This window comes from Glycine max, chromosome 1, assembly GCF_000004515.6.
Source record: "Glycine max cultivar Williams 82 chromosome 1, Glycine_max_v4.0, whole genome shotgun sequence".
NCBI lineage: Eukaryota > Viridiplantae > Streptophyta > Magnoliopsida > Fabales > Fabaceae > Glycine > Glycine max.
This window is the reverse complement of record NC_016088.4, coordinates 42,665,243-42,690,417: the sequence shown is the minus strand read 5'-3', so window position 1 is coordinate 42,690,417 and position 25,175 is coordinate 42,665,243. Positions and strand designations below refer to the sequence as shown.

The window sequence follows — 25,175 nt, the reverse complement described above, 5'->3', positions numbered from 1 at the left end:
GAAATATTAAGAATAACTTGCCAATAGTATAGATCAAGCGAAGAAAAGAATTACATGTTTTTAGCTTTTGAATACTCCTTGAACTTATAATTATGAAATTGGAAGTGTATGTATTTTGAGAAGTGAAAGAAGAATAAATATGAAGGAGAAGAGGTACTGTGGACTTCACCCTACATAACAGAATAATAGAAGAATAAGTAAGGAGATGTGTTCTGCTTCAGTACTTCAGTAATTTATAAGCCTAAATACATATATATATATATATATATATATATATATATATATATATATATATGTATGTATGTATATGTATGTATATAGTTTACTTCTACATAAGAAATCTATCATTGCTTAAAACATTTATACATGCACCTCCCTTGCAAGTTGCTCCACATTGCACATGGACTATCATGACGACATCCAACAATTGTACACATGTTGCATGGTGGCATCTCTTTTATTGCACCATCTAATTTTTGTCTCTTAGCAATAAAGTTATAATATTTTTATTACATCTATTTGCATAGAACACCTCTTGTAACACATTTATTATAAAATCAAGTGAATGAAATTGAATGTAGCAAATGCCACATTTTCTGTGTTTTTTCTTTGTCCGTAAAACAAGGGCTAATCATTTTTTTTTTCTTTTTAATGGTTCTCACTGTTGTGTATTCTTAAACTGGGAGTGTATAACTCAATTTGTTCTAATAAATTTCTATTGAATCTTACACACAAAAATTTCACATATTATTAATTATTTTTAAAATTAAAGTAAACTTGCTCTTATAATTATTTTCAATCACTTTATCATGAATTAGAAAAATCACAATGTTACATTACACGGTAATCATACTAATTATAAAACATTAACTATTTTATGTATTTTAAGAAAGTTGGTTAATTTAATTTTAAGCAATAAATTTGTCTGTAATTGTAACATTATTTTTAAGAAACCCTTAAATAATTAATGTATATGGAGAGAGAATATTAGTAGTGGTCTTTTAATTCTTAAAATTAAACTCTTTCTTTTTTCAATCATAAGAGAGAAAGAGACAACTGGTAGCATTTATGATACATGCACTAAAATAATTAAGGTTATTTTGATAAAATATAATTCATGCAAGACCAATTAGAACAGAGTCATATGAAAATGAATAAGGATATATATAAATAATCTCTTAAAAAAGGGGATGGAGGGACTATAATATTCGTTGGAAAAAATATTTTCATTAAGTTTAGGAATTGTATCATCAAATACATATTTATTTTTTAGAAATATACTTTATATAATATAATATACACTCCCTCTATTTTAAAATAATAGTCTTTTCAACTCATGCATACATATTAGAAAACATTCAATTATAAAAATTTAGACAAAAATATCCTTAGTTTTTCAACTACTATTGGCATTAATTGTCTCACTATCTACCAATAACAAATATATTCTATCCTTTAGGCCTCGACCAACATATTTTTATGACAAATGTGTTTTTTTTAAGACAAGTATTTATTAATCTTCTTAACTAGATATAAAGTATTATAAAAAAAAATAGCTCTATAAAGTCAAAAGAATTACTATTTTGAAAAAATGAACCTAAAAAGACTACTATTTTGAAACGGTGAGATTAATTATAATAATATCAATAATAACACACAAAAATTTTCATGTTAAAGGATGTCACAATTTTTTATCACAAAAATCTAAGTGCTCATGGTAAAACTATATTATAAATTATTTTAGTAAATTTTTATTGTTATTTAATAAACATATTTTGAAATTTCAAATTAATTAAATTAGGGTTATTGTTTAATTCAAAATTAGGAATCTAGCTCCAATATTATATAACATAAATGCTTATTTATGTATAATTAAAATTTAAAACAAGTAAATATTTTCTAATATAAGTTATATTGTAATCAGAAAATTGCAATAAACATATTTAATTATATGGGTTAAGTTTGGGATTTAAATTGCAATATAAGATTACTTGTAATTATTGAAAATTTAATATTGAAAATTCAATTTAGAGATAAAGATATTGAAAAGAAAAAGAGCTGAAATATTGAGAATATCTAATAGAGAAAATGGGGAGAGTGAGAATCTCATTTTCCAAATTATGTATTCTTACAAGTAGATATGTTAGTGAAAATTTTAATGAATAAAATATTTTTCAATGTTAGATGTGTATTTTCTATTTCTTTTGAAAAAAAAAAAGAAAAGTAATCACCAATAATATTTGATTGAACGTGGAAGCAAACTTGTATTCATATGAAGAAGCACATTTATTTTGTTTCATTCTTTAAAAGAGACAATCCTAACATGTTGATTTTGTAGATCATATCATAAAAACAAAAAGTATTTTAAATTTTATTTGGCATTAAAAAGACATTGCATAATATATTGAGATAACTAATGACGTGCTTTAAAGGAGTTTTATTTGTTGGTTAATAAGTAATGTATACGCATTCCCCCCCCCCCTTTGGATTTATAATTAAACGAAACAGAAAACTAAAACAAAAGTTTACCATGAAGAGGGATTGAAATTATTATAGAAACTAATTCTTACATAAAGTATCAATTGACACCAATTATTGTACCCATAAATAGATCTAAACAGTTGCTTAATGATTTGTAGTTTCATAAAAGTCACTAACATTTATTAATAAATTTTGTTCAAACCATTACCTGTAGATTGCAAACACATGCTTTAGCGACAAATGGAAATAAACATTTTACGTGTGTATTAAATCTACATTTAGTTATGCCAGTTATATTGCTACAAAATCTTCTATTATAAAAGCACCAAACAAGACCATCGTATGTACACCAATTTATCTAAACAATTGCTTTAATTTTCAACAAAGACCAAATCTTCATCATGATCAATCCTTTGTCTTCTTCTCATATGGTAAGCAATATAGTTTTTTTTCAAACTTACTTATCAATCTACCTAATCTTTTAATCATGTGTTTGAATTATATCTAATTGAGCTTACCTTAAAAGAATAACATCATAGACAATTCATTACTAATTTTGTGACACTACTTGTTTATGTTCAGGTTAACATGGAGTTTATCTCTAATGCAATGATACTTTCATTCTCAATACTATTGTTGCTACCAAGTGCATCATATTCACTATATCAAAAGCCTGAAAATCATATTAAGACAGCTATTTTTGTAACTGGGAGTTTTGAAATGGGACCCGGATCAATTGCAACAAAAACATTTGAGAATATAAAGTTTCCAAAAGGTCATGTTGGAATTAAGAGTTTTGATGCGGAACTAGTTGACCAAGAAGGGAACTCTATACCTTCGTATGAAACTTACCTTCATCATTGGTTTGCAATAAAGTACCACCAAAATATTACCATGTCACCTAATCCTAAGCTTCGTCGTCCTGAGGATGCTTTTTTCCAAAGAAACGAAGGCACATGTAATGGTGGCATTCTTCCACATTATTGGGGATTTGGAGTAGAATCACGAGGAACAACCTCAAAAATTCCTGATCCTTTTGCTATAGAACAAGGTAACCCAACAAAAATTAAAAATGGATATGAGGAGAAATGGTTGCTCAACATCATGGTCATTGATACACGTGGTGCACAAGATAAGAAAGCTTGCACTCAATGTAGATGTGACCAGATGAATCTCCCGAAGGACTTTTATAATGTCACAAGGGATATACATAACCAAAAATTGACTACAAATTATAAAGGAGGTCTATTTTGTTGTCAGGACAACTTACAATGCAAGCAAATAGAGGGTTTTCAAGGTTCAAGGAGAATGGTTTCCTTAAGATACAAAATTAGTTGGGTTGATTGGAACATATACCAAATACCAGTTAAGGTTTACATACTTGATTCCACCGACAAAGTGAGGTCAAATGGTTCCAAAATACTTCATGATTGTCTGGTAGATAAGTTTTTCAAGACAGTACTTTATGATAAAACAATATACTTTTCAATCTTATTAGAGTGAGTGAACAAAAGTAAATCTTAATTCCTTGCAGGCAGAGTATACCATTCCAGCAACTGGTGGTGGTGGTGATTCTCCTCATGTCCAAAAAGCAAACATCCCAATGGAAAAAGGAGGTTATCTAATTTATGGCACTGCTCATATGCATTCAGGTGTTGTAAATGCAACTTTATATGGACAGGTGATGAACAATATTTTTCGCCATTCTTATAAACCATTTGTTATTAGTTACGTATTAATCTTGTGAAACTTTTTGTGAATGACTTTTTATTCAATAAATTTTCTAATTCCATATCATTGTAAAAGGTCATATATAACAATGCATCTTCAACTCTAAAATTTATGTTCTCCTACCATTTAGGATGGAAGGACTTTATGTACATCAACACCAAAATATGGAACAGGAAAAGAGGCTGGAAATGAGAAAGGTTATCTCATTGGAATGTCTGTTTGTTATCCACAACCGGGTTCAATCAAGATTCATGATGGTGAAATTTTGACTCTAGAATCTAGATATAAAAATGAGTTTCGTACTGGAGCTATGGGACATTTCTACATCTATTTGGCAGAGGAACTACCACAATGATATTAAAAATGTAATTTTAAATTATTCATGTCCCTTCACTTAGTGCTTTATTTTATTTTGTGATAGTTGGTTCATGACAACATAAACATCAACACTCCTTTTGTCCATATCTCAATATGGAGTTCTTTTTCTTTTCTTTTTATATTCCATCGTATGGTGCATACAAGAGGAATGAACAAAAGACAATAGAGATGACATAATTTTTTTCCTTTCAATTGATATTCAAATGCCCGATTGTTTAAAGGAGTATTATGCATTTTTCTCTAAACATGCTTTTTTTATGAACACATTTCAAATTGAACCCACAAACTAATTCTTTAGGTATTTCTAAATAACATATATTTTTTAATTAGTTGTCCTTTTATACTTATAATTATAATTTTGTCATACATTTGGTTATATGCTTGAACATTTTCTCTTACTTTTTAACTAGAAAAGCTCAACATTATAGGTCATTAGGAGCATAATAAAGATGATGACAATGACAATATATAAAGAATATAAATACATAATTTTATTATCATATTCAAAAATCAATTTAAAAGAGGATTTTTTTAAAGCAAAGGATTGCAAAAGTATCATGATAAAACCCTATCATTCCAATTATGTCGGCAACATAGGGGCAATCAATCATATGCCCGCAAACCAAATTTGTTCATCAAAAAAGGAAATAACAACAAACATAGGAGGACATAAAACCAAATCCATGCAAATAAAAAAAAATAACAAAACCTGTAATTAGGCATATTCAACTTATCTCGAACAGAAGTATCGACAATAAAAGCTTTGGACTATATCCCACCATATGATACCTTGTGCATGTAAACCACGATTCGCTATCTATCCGTACAATAATTTCGTTCACACAAATATGGGAGCTATGGAAAGATATTCACTTAGTATATGACAAACAATTAATCCATTTATTTTGAAACTTCCACGGCACCAGGAGATGAGATTTGAAAATTTGTGCCAATGACAATGAGTCACCTTTCAACCATAATTGATCCGGACCTTTGCCTTGTGCTATTTCAATAGCTAAAAATCCAACTTGCAACTCAGCATGAAAGGCAATTGAAATATCCAAAGAGTGAGAGAAACAACCCAAAAAAGCACCCCTAGAATTACGAAAAATTCCCCCACTAGCTGAAGGCCCCAGACAACTATTTGTTGCACCATCAATGTTGCACTTAATCCATCCCATTTGAGTAGTTGCCTGAGATTAAGGCAGTAGACATAACTTTATGGACAATGTGCTCATACTGAAAAGGGCCACTTTCAAACCTAGCTTGGTTCCTATTATACCAAATAATCTAAATGATGTGTACAACTAAAGAAATGTGCACATCCTTGACCTATGAGCTAATTGAATTGCAGCAAGTATGATACAGGTCCATAGCGGAAGAAAAAGACTTGCTACATTGCAATAAGTGACTAAGCTAGTTCTAAAGCTTCATTGCTAAGGGACATTCCTGAAATAGTTGTTTTGCATTATCAACACTAGCTCCACAATGAGAACAAATAGAGGCAAAAGAAAAAAAACCCTACGTTCAAATTATCATCTGTAGGTGAACAATCATGAATCCATCTCCAAAACAAAAAGGATTTTGATGGCGAGATTCCTTTTCTCCGTAAGATCTTATGCCATGATAATGACTACAAGTTAGTTTGGAAGAAAGAAAACACTCCTTTAAAAGTCATGTTTCCTAAATTTGAGGGGATCCAAATGGGTTTATCTATGATCTCCTCTAAAGGAATAATAACAAATTTAATGTCTTCCGCTAGCTAGGAAAAGATAGTGTGAACTCTTGAGGAAGCACCCAACATTTATTCCTATTTAAACCCTTCACCATGGGCTGGAATGAGTTTCGAGTCAACTCTAGGATATTTAGAGTGATCGTTGTCGGTTCATCAAGCCAATTATCTAGCCAGAAGTAGATGTTAATAAGATCTCCAACTAACCAAACCGAATGTTCCATAACAATCCAAAAAAAATCCTTGATCCTTGTCCAAATAGAAGAGAAGATATAGGATTCCCCATGAGTACCAACCTTAAGAAATCTAGAATAGCACAAAATGCCCAAGGCTCATCTGAAGTGGCTAAAGACCAAATTAGCTTCATAATTGCAACCTTATTGATTAACTTTAGTGATCTAATTCAAAGGCCACCCATCTCTAAAGGAGATCACCTTTTTTTTTAGGATACTGTGAATAATTTTCTCTCGTCAATATCACCAATACAAATGAAATTTTGAAGCCACATATCAAGCATCTTCAATCTAGCTATAGGCCAAGAGTAAATGTGAAAACTATATAACAACCTACTCTACACAACTGTTTTAATCAATCGTACTCTTCCCATAAAGAAGAGTAAAGAACCCTTCCAGGAGCTTAAAAGAGGGGCACACCAAGATAAGAAAAAGGAATAGATCCTTTAGAAAATCCCAAAACATTTTTAAAAAGGATATTTGAATTTAGAAACACATAATATATGAAATTTTCCTACAAAAAACATTTTGATATAATAAGGAAAATTCATGTCCTCACAATCAATTTAGTAATAGGAGTTGATTTTATGTATGTACACACACATGTTTACACATATTTCAAGTGAAAATTAAATTTATTCTAGTAAAACATAATTAAATAAATGTTATTTTTTTAGGAGTTTCAATTGAAAATTCCATCGAAATTTATCTAGACTTATGATTTGATAATATAAGAATATACTACAAAAGTGAAAAATAAAAGTCAAGAAATTAGCAAGAATAATGATAGTTAGTCGTCATTAGTTATAACAAAGATCCTTCAAAAATTTAATTAGTTTAAACGTCGTTGATTAAATAATATTATTTAAATTCAATTTCAAAATGCACAATCAAGGAAGCTTTTTAGAGTTTTAAAAAAATTGAGTTGTACTAAATTATTTCAAGATGTCATAAATTAATATCAGAGAGTCATTAAGTTAACAATATTTTGATTAGCACTTAATTAAGTTTATTAGCCAATTTTCATCTTTAGCTGAATTTTCTGTCACCAATCCCAACACTCCTTTCAATTTGTGTCCATTTGTATTAATTGACTATCACTGCAAGTCCACTTAACAATGTCTATAGAAAGATTCAAAAATACTTTATTAATTTATTCAAAAAAAGATGTAAATTTTCTGCATTTCATAAAGGCAATTGTCAATAGAATTTCATGATATATGGAAATAAAAATTAGTAAATACATAACTACTGAAATTTATAAAATTTTAAACTAAGTGCAAGTTTTAGTATAAAAATACAGGTTAGGAAGTAACCAATGTGCCATCTTCCATCAGACAACACGTGAAGTGGAAAATGACTTACACCAAGAAAACTGATCAAATGATGTTTGAGGCGGCAAAGGAAATTGCAACAAGATTGTAAGTCACTTTCAATTGTCAATTGCAATTATTTATGTTTATTGTTTGATTGAGTAAACAAATAAATGTGTTCCTTATAGGATTCCATGGAGGAGGAGGCTTCACAGGATTCCATTGTCGCCCATGGTCGTTAAGATGTATTGACTATTGTCATTGGCCGACCAGAACACCCTGGTCGTGTGCGTGCTGCTGGAGCCGATGTCACGATCGAACAATACTTTGGACCGGCTCCAAGGACCTCCCACACGTCTTCGTCCATGTCTCCGAAAGACATGGAGCAGTTGAGGCAAAAAATCAGGGACCAGCTGGAGGAGTGGATCACAGAAAAAGTGACTCGACAAGTAATGTTGTCCTTTACCCAGATGCAATCCCAGTTTCAATCGTAAATGCAATCACAGGTACTCGCACTACCTCCTGAGCCTGAGGATGGTCGTTCAACTACTCATGTCAGCACAAAGGAAAATGTTGTCATCTGGTTTTGACGATACTCCACAATGTAAATCCAAGGCTACTGCTAGGTGGATTGTTGTTAAAGTAAGTCATTTAAACAATGCATCTAGTTATATTTTAATACTGTGTAGACTAATTTGAAATTAACATTGAATATCTAAATTTCGTAATGTATTTAGTGTAATAGACAAAAAGGAAGTACTGCGTGCGGGTATTACGTCATGCATCGGATGTCAACTATAATCTTCGGAAGTTTCAAGAATAACTGGAAAACGATAATTGCTTAATTCAAACATATTTCATTTTTTTATAATTGGTATTATATATTATTAACTTATGTTTATTATATCATGTCATATTTCAATTATGCTACACCATTGAAACCAAAGAGATTGGAGGCGCTTCGCATCCAACAGGCAAGCTACTATTTGAAAGTTAAAAATGAAACAATTAGTGTGTATGTGGTTTTGCAATTGTAGTGTACTTATATACATTTTTTACAATTCATGTTATATGCACATTAAATATTTTTTAATTCATAGTAAATATTCAATTTTTAAGGAATTTATGCTAAAAATTGTTTGAAAACAGACTAAAAATTATCTGCTGTGGTTCTGCTTTTTAATTTGCAGGTTAATTTGAGGTAACTTAAAAAACAGTAAACACATTGAAAAATCTAAAAAACAACAACGATTTTTACTAAAAACCGACGTTGATGTTTACAAACAACATCAATTTTCCCAAAAACCGATGTTAACATGCACTCACAACATCAGTTTCTACAAAATCGATGTTATTGTTGAACATACAACATCAATTTTTACCAAAAGTCGATGTTGGTTATTAGAAAACAACATCGATTTTTAGTAAAAACCGATGTTGTTGGATGACAACCAAAATCGTTTTTACGAAAACTGATGTTAATATACAAATACAACATTGATTTTTGCAAAAACCGATATTATATGTATAAGTTGACACCAGGTTTGGTAAAAAAACCAATGTTAATATGAAGATATTTGACTTTTTTTTTTTATAATTCTTACTATATAACATCAATTATATGAAAAAACAATGTTGTCATTTTTATCTCAACATCGGTTTTGGAAAACCAATGTTAACGATATTACTTTCAACATTGGTACTTTCAACATCGGTTGATACCCGATGTTGAAAGTCCTAAATAATCGATGTTAAAATCCTATTTTCTAGTAGTGGGTAAGCTCATAAAATTATGAAAACCTACACTTAATAATTCAAACATCTAAAATATGAAACCTTAATATTCAATAAAGACAATAGACAAGTTTATAAAACATATACTTCTACAATAATAGTTATGCCATATAAGTAGACTCAACTCCATGGAGATCTCCAACATGTGGATGAATCCGTTTGACGTGTCTCTTAAGCATGGTGCAGCAGCAACAACACGGCAAATCCGCAAAATGAAACATGTCAAAGAAAAACCATTGGGGTGACACTAGATATGATCTCAGAGTAATTGGGGCATCGTTAGGAAATATGTATGTGGGGGTCACCACCACAACATGGAGTTTGTAATAGCTCCGGCTTGATGTGGATTCACACATATGTAAATCCTCAAGGATACCAATGGTACCACCACTAGCCTTCCCAATGCTTCGTAGGCGTTCCTCGACAACTCACACATGCTACTCAATAATATATTTAATGCCATTGCTTCGATTTCCCTTATGTGGATTAGACATATTCAAAGGTATGCCAGCCACCTCTCATGGGTTGGGCCTCTCCACGGAATACTAAGCAAAATTATCACCTTATTCTCAAGGCCTTGAAAAACGAAAATCCTTTAGGATTTTTCAATAACTATTTGTCTCACATTTTTTACACTACTAATAATGTTGAACAATATATGCTAATATGTTTTTGTCTAAGAGACAGCTACTAATTATTATCTTATTCATCAAGGATATTAAATCCTAAAATTATAATATTATCTACGTTGCTTAAGAATTTAAAATGTCAAATAATCTACTAATGGATTTATTAAATAAATATTAGCAAATTCCATTAAAAGGAAACTTAAAAATGATAATTAAATTAAATTACTTCGCCATTTTTTTAAAGCCTATTGTAGACTATACTAGAATATTTTAAATACATAATTCACATCTTTGTGAATAATAATTTCTTTTCCTTTTTTTTCCTATAACATATGCAGTCACTTTCTCTAGATTTTATTAGGACTATTCTTACTTACAAAGTTCTCCTTTTTGCTATATAGTCACTAAAAAAGAGCTATCATAAAAGGAAACGTTTTAAACTTTAAAGAATATGCCAATCTATTTTGAGCACGATTCCTGTTTTTCCAATCGTTAAACTTATTATTTAATGGTAATTATCATCATTCTATTTAGAGAGAAAAAAATTCAATTTTCTTTTACTTTTTCTTCTTATAGTGCCTAAGGTAGAGTGATGTTGTGTAACGGTTGCACACTCTTTAAGAATAGGTTTTTAGACAATTTATTTATTTATTTATTATTATTTTTATATCGTTTATAATTCATTCAAATAATTACCTTAATATCTAAACTTAAGTTCTCAGTTTAAATTCTTTTTCTTTATCATAATATCTAAACTTGAGTTCTTAGTTTAATTTCTTTTTTTGTATCTACCTATGGAAAGTTGAGTATTTTATTACTTCTAACTTCATTATTTGTTTTGAACCCATTAAATGGGACTCAAACAGTCCCTATATGGTTCACAATTCTACTCCTTATACAATGATATCAAAATCTCAAATCATTCATGGTTGGTACTTTATAAGTTTGCAAGAATAGGCATAATATATATCTATAATAATCTTTCTACTTTAACATGTAAAAACAATAAGCATGTATAGACTTATATAGCTTAGCTTCCATTTCGGTTATCATAAGATCCAAACTTCACGCTAATTTTTTTCCCTATGCGCATAATGATCTCACCAACTCCCGTATGCATTTTCTTTTTCTCTTTTTCCTTGTGAAAACATATTAAGATCATATCTTCTATCACCAAAACAACAACACTCAATATTTTCCTATTTATACTAAGCAACCAATGTAAAGGAGACAAACAAAGAGTCAGCTCCCTTACCTCAAAGAGATGCTAAAAGATAGAGGTTTAGATGAGTGATAGGTGAAGAAATTTATCACTTTGGACAGGGTCTTGAACAAATCATCATTAGTTTAACAAAAAATCATTCCCATGAACAACATAGAAAATAGAAATGGTCAGGAGATAGAAAAATGTCCAGATTTGATAAGGGAAAGGGAAGAGAAAGATTAAGAATAACTTGCCAATAGTATAGATCAAGCGAAGAAAAGAATTACATGTTTTTAGCTTTTGAATACTCCTTGAACTTATAATTATGAAATTGGAAGTGTATGTGTTTTGAGAAGTGAAAGAAGAAGAAATATGAAGGAGAAGAGGTACTGCGGACTTCCCGTACATAACAGAATAATAGAAGAATAAGTACACACACACACACACAGAGACAGACATATATATATATATATATATATATATATATATATATATATATATATATATATATACATATATATATATATATATATATATATGTATATAGTTTACTTCTACATAAGAAATCTATCATTGCTTAAAACATTTACACCTGCACCTCCCTTGCAAGTTGCTCCACATTGCACATGGACTATCATGACAACATCCAACAATTGTACACATGTTGCATGGTGGCATCTCTTTTATTGCACCATCTAATTTTTGACTCTAAGCAATAAAGTTATAATATTTTTATTACATCTATTTGCATAGAACACCTCTTGTAACACATTTATTATAAAATCAAGTGAATGAAATTGAATGTAGCAAATGCCACATTTTCTGTGTTTTTTCTTTGTCCGTAAAACAAGGGCTAATCATTTTTTCTTCTTTTTAATGGTTCTCACTGTTGTGTATTCTTAAACTGGTAGTGTATAACTCAATTTTGTTTCTAATAAAATTTTCTATTGAATCTTACACACAAAAATTTCACATATTTATTAATTATTTTTTAAAATTAAATTAAACTGGCTCTTATAATTATTTTCAATCACTTTATCATGAATTAGAAAAATCACAATGTTACATTACACGGTAATCATACTAATTATAAAACATTAACTATTTTATGCATTTTAAGAAAGTTGGTTAATTTAATTTTAAGCAATAAATTTGTCTGTAATTGTAACATTATTTTTAAGAAACCCTTAAATAATTAATGTATATGGAGAGAGAATATTAGTAGTGGTCTTTTAATTCTTAAAATTAAACTCTTTCTTTTTTCAATCATAAGAGAGAGAAAGAGACAACTGGTAGCATTTATGATACATGCACTAAAATAATTAAGGTTATTTTGATAAAATATAATTCATGCAACGACCAATTAGAACAGAGTCATATGAAAATGAATAAGGAAATATCTAAATAATCTCTTAAAAAAGGGGATGGAGGGACTATAATATTCGTTGGAAAAAATATTTTCATTAAGTTTAGGAATTGTATCATCAAATACATAATTATTTTTGAGAAATATACTTTATATAATATAATATACACTCCCTCTATTTTAAAATAATAGTCTTTTCAACTCATGCATACATATTAGAAAACATTCAATTATAAAAATTTAGACAAAAATATCCTTAGTTTTTCAACTACTATTGACATTAATTGTCTCACTATCTACCAATAACAAATATATTCTATCCTTTAGGCCTCGACCAACATATTTTTATGACAAATGTGTTTTTTTTAAGGCAAGTATTTATTAATCTTCTTAACTAGATATAAGAGTATTATAAAAAAAATAGCTCTATAAAGTCAAAAGAATTACTATTTTGAAAAAATGAACCTAAAAAGACTACTATTTTGAAACGGTGAGATTAATTATAATAATATCAATAATAACACACAAAAATTTTCATGTTAAAGGATGTCACAATTTTTTATCACAAAAATCTAAGTGCTCATGGTAAAAATATATTATAAATTATTTTAGTAAATTTTAATTGTTATTTAATAAACATATTTTGAAATTTCAAATTAACTAAATTAGGGTTATTGTTTAATTCAAAATTAGGAATCTAGCTCCAATATTATATAACATAAATGCTTATTTATGTATAATTAAAATTTAAAACAAGTAAATATTTTCTAGTATAAGTTATATTGTAATCAGAAAATTGTAATAAACATATTTAATTATATGGGTTAAGTTTGGGATTTAAATTGCAATATAAGAATACTTGTAATTATTGAAAATTTAATATTGAAATTCAATTTAGAGATAAAGATATTGAAAAGAAAAAGAGTTGAAATATTGAAAATATCTAATAGAGAAAATGGGGAGAGTGAGAATCTCATTTTCCAAATTATGTATTCTTACAAGTAGATATGTTAGTGAAAATTTTAATGAATAAAATATTTTTCAATGTTAGATGTGTATTTTCTATTTCTTTTGAAAAAATAAATAGAAAAGTAATCACCAATAATATTTGATTGAACGTGGAAGCAAACTTGTATGCATATGAAGAAGGACATTTATTTTGTTTCATTCTTTAAAAGAGACAATCCTAACATGTTGATTTTGTAAATCATATCATAAAAACAAAAAGTATTTTAAATTTTATTTGGCATTAAAAAGACATTGCATAATATATTGAGATAACTAATGACGTGCTTTAAAGGAGTTTTATTTGTTGGTTAATAAGTAATGCATACGCATTCCCCCCCCCCCCCCCTTTGGATTTATAATTAAACGAAACAGAAAACTAAAACAAAAGTTTACCATGAAGAGGGATTGAAATTATTATAGAAACTAATTCTTACATAAAGTATCAATTGACACCAATTATTGTACCCATAAATAGATCTAAACAGTTGCTTAATGATTTGTAGTTTCATAAAAGTCACTAACATTTATTAATAAATTTTGTTCAAACCATTACCTGTAGATTGCAAACACATGCTTTAGCGACAAATGGAAATAAACATTTTACGTGTGTATTAAATCTACATTTAGTTATGCCAGTTATATTGCTACAAAATCTTCTATTATAAAAGCACCAAACAAGACCATCGTATGTACACCAATTTATCTAAACAATTGCTTTAATTTTCAACAAAGACCAAATCTTCATCATGATCAATCCTTTGTCTTCTTCTCATATGGTAAGCAATATAGTTTTTTTTCAAACTTACTTATCAATCTACCTAATCTTTTAATCATGTGTTTGAATTATATCTAATTGAGCTTACCTTAAAAGAATAACATCATAGACAATTCATTACTAATTTTGTGACACTACTTGTTTATGTTTAGGTTAACATGGAGTTTATCTCTAATGCAATGATACTTTCATTCTCAATACTATTGTTGCTACCAAGTGCATCATATTCACTATATCAAAAGCCTAAAAATCATATTAAGACAGCTATTTTTGTAACTGGGAGTTTTGAAATGGGACCCGGATCAATTGCAACAAAAACATTTGAGAATATAAAGTTTCCAAAAGGTCATGTTGGAATTAAGAGTTTTTATGCGGAACTAGTTGACCAAGAAGGGAACTCTATACCTTCGTATGAAACTTACCTTCATCATTGGTTTGCAATAAAGTACCACCAAAATATTACAATGTCACCTAATCCTAAGCTTCGTCGTCCTGAGGATGCTTTTTTCCAAAGAAACGAAGGCACATGTAATGGTGGCATTCTTCCACATTATTGGGGATTTGGAGTAGAATCACGAGGAACAACCTCAAAAATTCCTGATCCTTTTGCTATAGAACAAGGTAACCCAACAAAAATTAAAAATGGATATGAGGAGAAATGGTTGCTCAACATCATGGTCATTGATACACGTGGTGCACAAGATAAGAAAGCTTGCACTCAATGTAGATGTGACCAGATGAATCTCCCGAAGGACTTTTATAATGTCACAAGGGATATACATAACCAAAAATTGACTACAAATTATAAAGGAGGTCTATTTTGTTGTCAGGACAACTTACAATGCAAGCAAATAGAGGGTTTTCAAGGTTCAAGGAGAATGGTTTCCTTAAGATACAAAATTAGTTGGGTTGATTGGAACATATACCAAATACCAGTTAAGGTTTACATACTTGATTCCACCGACAAAGTGAGGTCAAATGGTTCCAAAATACTTCATGATTGTCTGGTAGATAAGTTTTTCAAGACAGTACTTTATGATAAAACAATATACTTTTCAATCTTATTAGAGTGAGTGAACAAAAGTAAATCTTAATTCCTTGTAGGCAGAGTATACCATTCCAGCAACTGGTGGTGGTGGTGATTCTCCTCATGTCCAAAAAGCAAACATCCCAATGGAAAAAGGAGGTTATCTAATTTATGGCACTGCTCATATGCATTCAGGTGTTGTAAATGCAACTTTATATGGACAGGTGATGAACAATATTTTTCGCCATTCTTATAAACCATTTGTTATTAGTTACGTATTAATCTTGTGAAACTTTTTGTGAATGACTTTTTATTCAATAAATTTTCTAATTCCATATCATTGTAAAAGGTCATATATAACAATGCATCTTCAACTCTAAAATTTATGTTCTCCTACCATTTAGGATGGAAGGACTTTATGTACATCAACACCAAAATATGGAACAGGAAAAGAGGCTGGAAATGAGAAAGGTTATCTCATTGGAATGTCTGTTTGTTATCCACAACCGGGTTCAATCAAGATTCATGATGGTGAAATTTTGACTCTAGAATCTAGATATAAAAATGAGTTTCATACTGGAGCTATGGGACATTTCTACATCTATTTGGCAGAGGAACTACCACAATGATATTAAAAATGTAATTTTAAATTATTCATGTCCCTTCACTTAGTGCTTTATTTTATTTTGTGATAGTTGGTTCATGACAACATAAACATCAACACTCCTTTTGTCCATATCTCAATATGGAGTTCTTTTTCTTTTCTTTTTATATTCCATCGTATGGTGCATACAAGAGGAATGAACAAAAGACAATAGAGATGACATAATTTTTTTCCTTTCAATTGATATTCAAATGCCCGATTGTTTAAAGGAGTATTATGCATTTTGCTCTAAACATGCTTTTTTTATGAACACATTTCAAATTGAACCCACAAACTAATTCTTTAGGTATTTCTAAATAACATATATTTTTTAATTAGTTGTCCTTTTATACTTATAATTATAATTTTGTCATACATTTGGTTATATGCTTGAACATTTTCTCTTACTTTTTAACTAGAAAAGCTCAACATTATAGGTCATTAGGAGCATAATAAAGATGATGACAATGACAATATATAAAGAATATAAATACATAATTTTATTATCATATTCAAAAATCAATTTAAAAGAGGATTTTTTTAAAGCAAAGGATTGCAAAAGTATCATGATAAAACCCTATCATTCCAATTATGTCGGCAACATAGGGGCAATCAATCATATGCCCGCAAACCAAATTTGTTCATCAAAAAAGGAAATAACAACAAACATAGGAGGACATAAAACCAAATCCATGCAAATAAAAAAAAATAACAAAACCTGTAATTAGGCATATTCAACTTATCTCGAACAGAAGTATCGACAATAAAAGCTTTGGACTATATCCCACCATATGATACCTTGTGCATGTAAACCACGATTCGCTATCTATCCGTACAATAATTTCGTTCACACAAATATGGGAGCTATGGAAAGATATTCACTTAGTATATGACAAACAATTAATCCATTTATTTTGAAACTTCCACGGCACCAGGAGATGAGATTTGAAAATTTGTGCCAATGACAATGAGTCACCTTTCAACCATAATTGATCCGGACCTTTGCCTTGTGCTATTTCAATAGCTAAAAATCCAACTTGCAACTCAGCATGAAAGGCAATTGAAATATCCAAAGAGTGAGAGAAACAACCCAAAAAAGCACCCCTAGAATTACGAAAAATTCCCCCACTAGCTGAAGGCCCTAGACAACTATTTGTTGCACCATCAATGTTGCACTTAATCCATCCCATTTGAGTAGTTGCCTGAGATTAAGGCAGTAGACATAACTTTATGGACAATGTGCTCATACTGAAAAGGGCCACTTTCAAACCTAGCTTGGTTCCTATTATACCAAATAATCTAAATGATGTGTACAACTAAAGAAATGTGCACATCCTTGACCTATGAGCTAATTGAATTGCAGCAAGTATGATACAGGTCCATAGCGGAAGAAAAAGACTTGCTACATTGCAATAAGTGACTAAGCTAGTTCTAAAGCTTCATTGCTAAGGGACATTCCTGAAATAGTTGTTTTGCATTATCAACACTAGCTCCACAATGAGAACAAATAGAGGCAAAAGAAAAAAAAACCCTACGTTCAAATTATCATCTGTAGGTGAACAATCATGAATCCATCTCCAAAACAAAAAGGATTTTGATGGCGAGATTCCTTTTCTCCGTAAGATCTTATGCCATGATAATGACTACAAGTTAGTTTGGAAGAAAGAAAACACTCCTTTAAAAGTCATGTTTCCTAAATTTGAGGGGATCCAAATGGGTTTATCTATGATCTCCTCTAAAGGAATAATAACAAATTTAATGTCTTCCGCTAGCTAGGAAAAGATAGTGTGAACTCTTGAGGAAGCACCCAACATTTATTCCTATTTAAACCCTTCACCATGGGCTGGAATGAGTTTCGAGTCAACTCTAGGATATTTAGAGTGATCGTTGTCGGTTCATCAAGCCAATTATCTAGCCAGAAGTAGATGTTAATAAGATCTCCAACTAACCAAACCGAATGTTCCATAACAATCCAAAAAAAATCCTTGATCCTTGTCCAAATAGAAGAGAAGATATAGGATTCCCCATGAGTACCAACCTTAAGAAATCTAGAATAGCACAAAATGCCCAAGGCTCATCTGAAGTGCATAAAGACCAAATTAGCTTCATAATTGCAACCTTATTGATTAACTTTAGTGATCTAATTCAAAGGCCACCCATCTCTAAAGGAGATCACCTTTTTTTTTTAGGATACTGTGAATATTTTTCTCTCGTCAATATCACCAATACAAATGATATTTTGAAGCCACATATCAAGCATCTTCAATCTAGCTATAGGCCAAGAGTAAATGTGAAAACTATATAACAACCTACTCTACACAACTGTTTTAATCAATCGTACTCTTACCATAAAGAAGAGTAAAGAACCCTTCCAGGAGCTTAAAAGAGGGGCACACCAAGATAAGAAAAAGGAATAGATCCTTTAGAAAATCCCAAAACATTTTTAAAAAGGATATTTGAATTTAGAAACACATAATATATCAAATTTTCCTACAAACAAACATTTTGATATAATAAGGAAAATTCATGTCCTCTCAATCAATTTAGTAATAGGAGTTGATTTTATGTACGTACACACACATATTTACACATATTTCAAGTGAAAATTAAATTTATTCTCGTAAAAAATAATTAAATAAATGTTATTTTTTTAGGAGTTTCAATTGAAAATTCCATCAAAATTTATCTAGACTTGTGATTTGATAATATAAGAATATACTACAAAAGTGAAAAATAAAAGTCAAGAAATTAGCAAGAATAATGATAGTTAGTCGTCATTAGTTATAACAAAGATCCTTAAAAAAATTAATTAGTTTAAACGTCGTTGATTAAAATAATATTATTTAAATTCAATTTCAAAATGCACAATCAAGGAATCTTTTTTAGAGTTTTAAAAATATTGAGTTGTACTAAATTATTTCAAGAAGTCATAAATTAATATCAGGGAGTCATTAAGTTAACAATATTTTGATTAGCACTTAATTAAGTTTATTAGCCAATTTTCATCTTTAGCTGAATTTTCTGTCACCAATCCGCAACCCTCCTTTCAATTTGTGTCCATTTGTATTAATTAACTATCACTGCATGTCCACTTAACAATGTTTATAGAAAGATTTAAAAATACTTTATTAATTTATTCAAAAAAAAGATGTAAATTTTTTGCATTTCATAAAGGCAATTGTCAATAGAATTTCATGATATATGGAAATAAAAATTAGTAAATACATAATTGCTAACAAATGTGCCATCTTCCATCAGACGACACGTGACCAATGTGCCATTTTCCATCAGACGACATGTGAAGTGGAAAATGACTTACACCAAGAAAACTTATCAAATGATGTTTGAGGCGGCAAAGGAAATTGCTAACAAGATTGTAAGTCACTTTCAATTGTCAATTGTAATTATTTATGTTTATTGTTTGATTGAGTAAACAAATAAATGTGTTCCTTATAGGATTCCATGGAGGAGCAGGCTTCACAGGATTCCATTGTCGCCCATGGACATTAAGATGTACTGACTATTGTCATTGGCCGACCAGAACACCCTGGTCGTGTGCGTGCTGCTGGAGCCGATGTCACGATCAAACAATACTTTGGACCGGCTCCAAGGACCTCCCACACGTCTTCGTCCATGTCTCCGAAAGACATGGAGTAGTTGAGGCAAAAAATCAGGGACCAGCTAGAGGAGTGGATCACAGAAAAATTGACTCGACAAGTAATGTTGTCCTTTAGCCAGATGTAATCCCAGTTTCAATCGTAGATGCAATCACATGTACTTGCACTACCTCCTGAGCCTGAGGATGGTCGTTCAACTACTCATGTCAGCACAAAGGAAAATGTTGTCATCTGGTTTTGACGATACTCCACAAAGTAAATCCAAGGCTACTGCTACGTGGATTGTTGTTAAAGTAAGTCATTTAAACAATGCATCTAGTTATATTTTAATACTGTTTAGACTAATTTGAAATTAACATTGAATATCTAAATTTCATAATGTATTTAGTGTAATAGACAAAAAGGAAGTGCTGCGTGCGGGTATTACGTCATGCATCGGATGTCAACTATAATCTTAGGAAGTTTCAAGAATAATTGGAAAACGATAATTGCTTAATTCAAACGTATTTCATTTTGTTATAATTGGTATTATATATTATTAACTTATGTTTTATTATATCATGTAATATTTCAATGATGCTACACCATTGAAACCAAAGAGATTGGAGGCGCTTCGCATCCAACAGGCAAGCTACTATTTGAAAGTTAAAAATGAAACAATTAGTGTGTAAGTGGTTTTGCAATTGTAGTGTACTTATTTACATTTTTTACAATTCATGTTATATGCACATTAAATATTTTTTAATTCATAGTAAACATTCAACTTTTAAGGAATTTCTGCTAAAAATTGTTTGAAAACAGACTAAAAATTATCTGCTGTGGATCTGCTTTTTAATTTGCAGGTTAATTTGAGGTAACTTAAAAAATAGTAAACACATTGAAAAATCTAAAAAACAACAACGATTTTTACTAAAAATCGACGTTCATGTTTACAAACAACATCAGTTTTCCCAAAAACCGATGTTAACATGCACTCACAACATCAGTTTCTATAAAATCGATGTTATTGTTGAACATACAACATCAATTTTTACCAAAAGCCGATGTTGGTTATTAGAAAACAACATCGATTTTTAGTAAAAACCGATGTTGTTGGATGACAACCAAAATCGTTTTTACGAAAACCGATGTTAATATACAAATACAACATTGATTTTTGCAAAAACCGATATTATATGTATAAGTTAACACCAGTTTTGGTAAAAAACCAATGTTAATATGAAGATATTTGACTTTTATTTTTATAATTCTTACTATATAACATCAATTTTATGAAAAAACAATGTTGTCATTTTTATCTCAACATCGGTTTTGGAAAACCGATGTTAACGATATTACTTTCAACATTGGTACTTTCAACATCGGTTGATACCCGATGTTCAAAGTCCTTAATAATCGATGTTAAAATAATATTTTCTAGTAGTGGGTAAGCTCATAAAATTATGAAAACCTACACATAATAATTCATACATCTAAAATATGAAACCTTAATATTCAATAAAGACAATAGACAAGTTTATAAAGCATATACTTCTACAATAATAGTTATGCCATATAAGTAGACTCAACTCCATGGAGATCTCCAACATGTGGACGAATCCGTTTGACGTGTCTCTTAAGCATGGTGCAGCAGCAACAACAGGGCGAATCCTCAAAATGAAACATGTCAAAGAAAAACCATTGGGGTGACACTAGATATGATCTTAGAGCAATTGGGGCATCGTTAGGAAATATGTATGTGGGGGTCACCACCACAACATGGAGTTTGTAACGGCTCCGGCTTGATGTGGATTCACACATTTGTAAATCCTCAAGGATACCAATGGTACCACCACTAGCCTTCCCAATGCTTCGTAGGCGTTCCTCGACAACTCACACATGCTACTCAATAATATATTTAATGTCATTGCTTAGATTTCCCTTATGTGGATTAGACATATTCAAAGGTATGCCAGCCACCTCTCATGGGTTGGGCCTCTCCACGGAATACTAAGCAAAATTATCACCTTATTCTCAAGGCCTTGAAAAACGAAAATCCTTTAGGATTTTTCAATAACTATTTGTCTCACATTTTTTACACTACTAATAATGTTGAACAATATATGCTAATATGTTTTTGTCTAAGAGACAGCTACTAATTATTATCTTATTCATCAAGGATATTAAATCCTAAAATTATTATATTATCTACGTTGCTTAAGAATTTAAAATGTCAAATAATCTACTAATGGATTTATTAAATAAATATTAGAAAATTCCATTAAAAGGAAACTTAAAAATGATAATTAAATTAATTTACTTCGCCATTTTTTTAAAGCCTATTGTAGACTATTCTAGAATATTTTAAATACATAATTCACATCTTTGTGAATAATAATTTCTTTTCCTTTTTTTTCCTATAACATATGCAGTCACTTTCTCTAGATTTTATTAGGACTATTCTTACTTACAAAGTTCTCCTTTTTGCTATATAGTCACTAAAAAAGAGCTATCATAAAAGGAAATGTTTTAAACTTTAAAGAATATGCCAATCTATTTTGAGCACGATTCCTATTTTTCCAATCGTGAAACTTATTATTTAATGGTAATTATCATCATTCTATTTAGAGAGAAAAAAATTCAGTTTTCTTTTACTTTTTCTTCTTATAGTGCCTAAGGTAGAGTGATGTTGTGTAACGGTTGCACACTCTTTAAGAATAGGTTTTAAGACAATTTATTTATTATTATTTTTATACCGTTTATAATTCATTCAAATAATTACCTTAATATCTAAACTTAAGTTCTCAGTTTAAATTCTTTTTCTTTATCATAATATCTAAACTTGAGTTCTTAGTTTAATTTCTTTTTTTGTATCTACCTATGGAAAGTTAAGTATTTTATTCCTTCTAACTTCATTATTTGTTTTGAACCCATTAAATGGGACTTAAACAGTCCCTATATGGCTCACAATTCTACTCCTCATACAATGATATCAAAATCTCAAATGATTCATGGTTGGTACTTTATAAGTTTGCAAGAATAGGCATAATATATATCTATAATAATCTTTCTACTTTAACATGTAAAAACAATAAGCATGTATTGACTTATATAGCTTAGCTTCCATTTCGGGTATCATAAGATCCAAACTTCACGCTAATTTTTTTCCCTATGCGCATAATGATCTCACCAACTCCAGTATGCATTTTCTTTTTCTCTTTTTCCTTGCAAAAACATATTAAGATCATATCTTCTATCACCAAAACAGCAACACTCAATATTTTCCTATTTATACTAAGCAACCAATGTAAAGGAGACAAACAAAGAGTCAGCTCCCTTACCTCAAAGAGATGCTAAAAGATAGAGGTTTAGATGAGTGATAGGTGAAGAAATTTATCACTTTGGATAGGGTCTTGAACAAATCATCATTAGTTTAACAACAAATTATTCCCATGAACAACATAGAAAATAGAAATGGTTAGGAGAAAGAAAAATGTCCAGATTTGATAAGGGAAATGGAAGAGAAATATTAAGAATAACTTGCCAATAGTATAGATCAAGCGAAGAAAAGAATTACATGTTTTTAGCTTTTGAATACTCCTTGAACTTATAATTATGAAATTGGAAGTGTATGTATTTTGAGAAGTGAAAGAAGAATAAATATGAAGGAGAAGAGGTACTGTGGACTTCACCCTACATAACAGAATAATAGAAGAATAAGTAAGGAGATGTGTTCTGCTTCAGTAATTTATAAGCCTAAATACATATATATATATATATATATATATATATATATATATATATATATATGTATGTATGTATATGTATGTATATAGTTTACTTCTACATAAGAAATCTATCATTGCTTAAAACATTTATACATGCACCTCCCTTGCAAGTTGCTCCACATTGCACATGGACTATCATGACGACATCCAACAATTGTACACATGTTGCATGGTGGCATCTCTTTTATTGCACCATCTAATTTTTGTCTCTTAGCAATAAAGTTATAATATTTTTATTACATCTATTTGCATAAAACACCTCTTGTAACACATTTATTATAAAATCAAGTGAATGAAATTGAATGTAGCAAATGCCACATTTTCTGTGTTTTTTCTTTGTCCGTAAAACAAGGGCTAATCATTTTTTTTTTCTTTTTAATGGTTCTCACTGTTGTGTATTCTTAAACTGGTAGTGTATAACTCAATTTTGTTTCTAATAAAATTTTCTATTGAATCTTACACACAAAAATTTCACATATTTATTAATTATTTTTTAAAATTAAAGTAAACTTGCTCTTATAATTATTTTCAATCACTTTATCATGAATTAGAAAAATCACAATGTTACATTACACGGTAATCATACTAATTATAAAACATTAACTATTTTATGTATTTTAAGAAAGTTGGTTAATTTAATTTTAAGCAATAAATTTGTCTATAATTGTAACATTATTTTTAAGAAACCCTTAAATAATTAATGTATATGGAGAGAGAATATTAGTAGTGGTCTTTTAATTCTTAAAATTAAACTCTTTCTTTTTTCAATCATAAGAGAGAAAGAGACAACTGGTAGCATTTATGATACATGCACTAAAATAATTAAGGTTATTTTGATAAAATATAATTCATGCAAGCGACCAATTAGAACAGAGTCATATGAAAATGAATAAGGATATATATAAATAATCTCTTAAAAAAGGGGATGGAGGGACTATAATATTCGTTGGAAAAAATATTTTCATTAAGTTTAGGAATTGTATCATCAAATACATAATTATTTTTAGAAATATACTTTATATAATATAATATACACTCCCTCTATTTTAAAATAATAGTCTTTTCAACTCATGCATACATATTAGAAAACATTCAATTATAAAAATTTAGACAAAAATATCCTTAGTTTTTCAACTACTATTGGCATTAATTGTCTCACTATCTACCAATAACAAATATATTCTATCCTTTAGGCCTCGACCAACATATTTTTATGACAAATGTGTTTTTTTTAAGACAAGTATTTATTAATCTTCTTAACTAGATATAAGAGTATTATAAAAAAAATAGCTCTATAAAGTCAAAAGAATTACTATTTTGAAAAAATGAACCTAAAAAGACTACTATTTTGAAACGGTGAGATTAATTATAATAATATCAATAATAACACACAAAAATTTTCATGTTAAAGGATGTCACAATTTTTTATCACAAAAATCTAAGTGCTCATGGTAAAACTATATTATAAATTATTTTA

At 29.6% G+C, this 25,175-nt stretch overlaps 2 protein-coding genes across 2 annotated transcripts; both read left to right on the top strand.

Moving 5' to 3' along the window:
* Nucleotides 1–3,069: 3,069 nt before the first annotated feature.
* On the top strand, nt 3,070–4,567 carry LOC106794488 (uncharacterized). Its single transcript, XM_014761769.3, has 3 exons — nt 3,070–3,918; nt 4,016–4,162; nt 4,343–4,567. Exons 1-3 carry the CDS (start codon nt 3,070–3,072, stop codon nt 4,565–4,567), a joined length of 1,221 nt encoding a protein of 406 aa, XP_014617255.2.
* A 3,344-nt stretch (nt 4,568–7,911) lies between these two features.
* Nucleotides 7,912–16,300, top strand: LOC100820275 (uncharacterized). Its single transcript, XM_041014665.1, has 6 exons — nt 7,912–7,976; nt 8,057–8,113; nt 8,375–8,510; nt 14,797–15,651; nt 15,749–15,895; nt 16,076–16,300. Exons 1-6 carry the CDS (start codon nt 7,912–7,914, stop codon nt 16,298–16,300), a joined length of 1,485 nt encoding a protein of 494 aa, XP_040870599.1.
* Nucleotides 16,301–25,175: the final 8,875 nt, after the last annotated feature.

What these genes read in the sequence shown, in the direction of transcription:
- LOC100820275 (XM_041014665.1), top strand. Translation starts at nt 7,912, where the DNA reads ATGACTTACACCAAGAAAACTGATCAAATGATGTTTGAGGCGGCAAAG. An exon ending in CTAGGTGGATTGTTGTTAAA is followed by an intron (nt 8,511 to 14,796) that starts GTAAGTCATTTA and finishes GTTTATGTTTAG; the next exon opens with GTTAACATGGAGTTTATCTC. An exon ending in AAATACTTCATGATTGTCTG is followed by an intron (nt 15,652 to 15,748) that starts GTAGATAAGTTT and finishes AATTCCTTGTAG; the next exon opens with GCAGAGTATACCATTCCAGC.
- LOC106794488 (XM_014761769.3), top strand. Translation starts at nt 3,070, where the DNA reads ATGGAGTTTATCTCTAATGCAATGATACTTTCATTCTCAATACTATTG. An exon ending in AAATACTTCATGATTGTCTG is followed by an intron (nt 3,919 to 4,015) that starts GTAGATAAGTTT and finishes AATTCCTTGCAG; the next exon opens with GCAGAGTATACCATTCCAGC. An exon ending in ATGCAACTTTATATGGACAG is followed by an intron (nt 4,163 to 4,342) that starts GTGATGAACAAT and finishes CCTACCATTTAG; the next exon opens with GATGGAAGGACTTTATGTAC.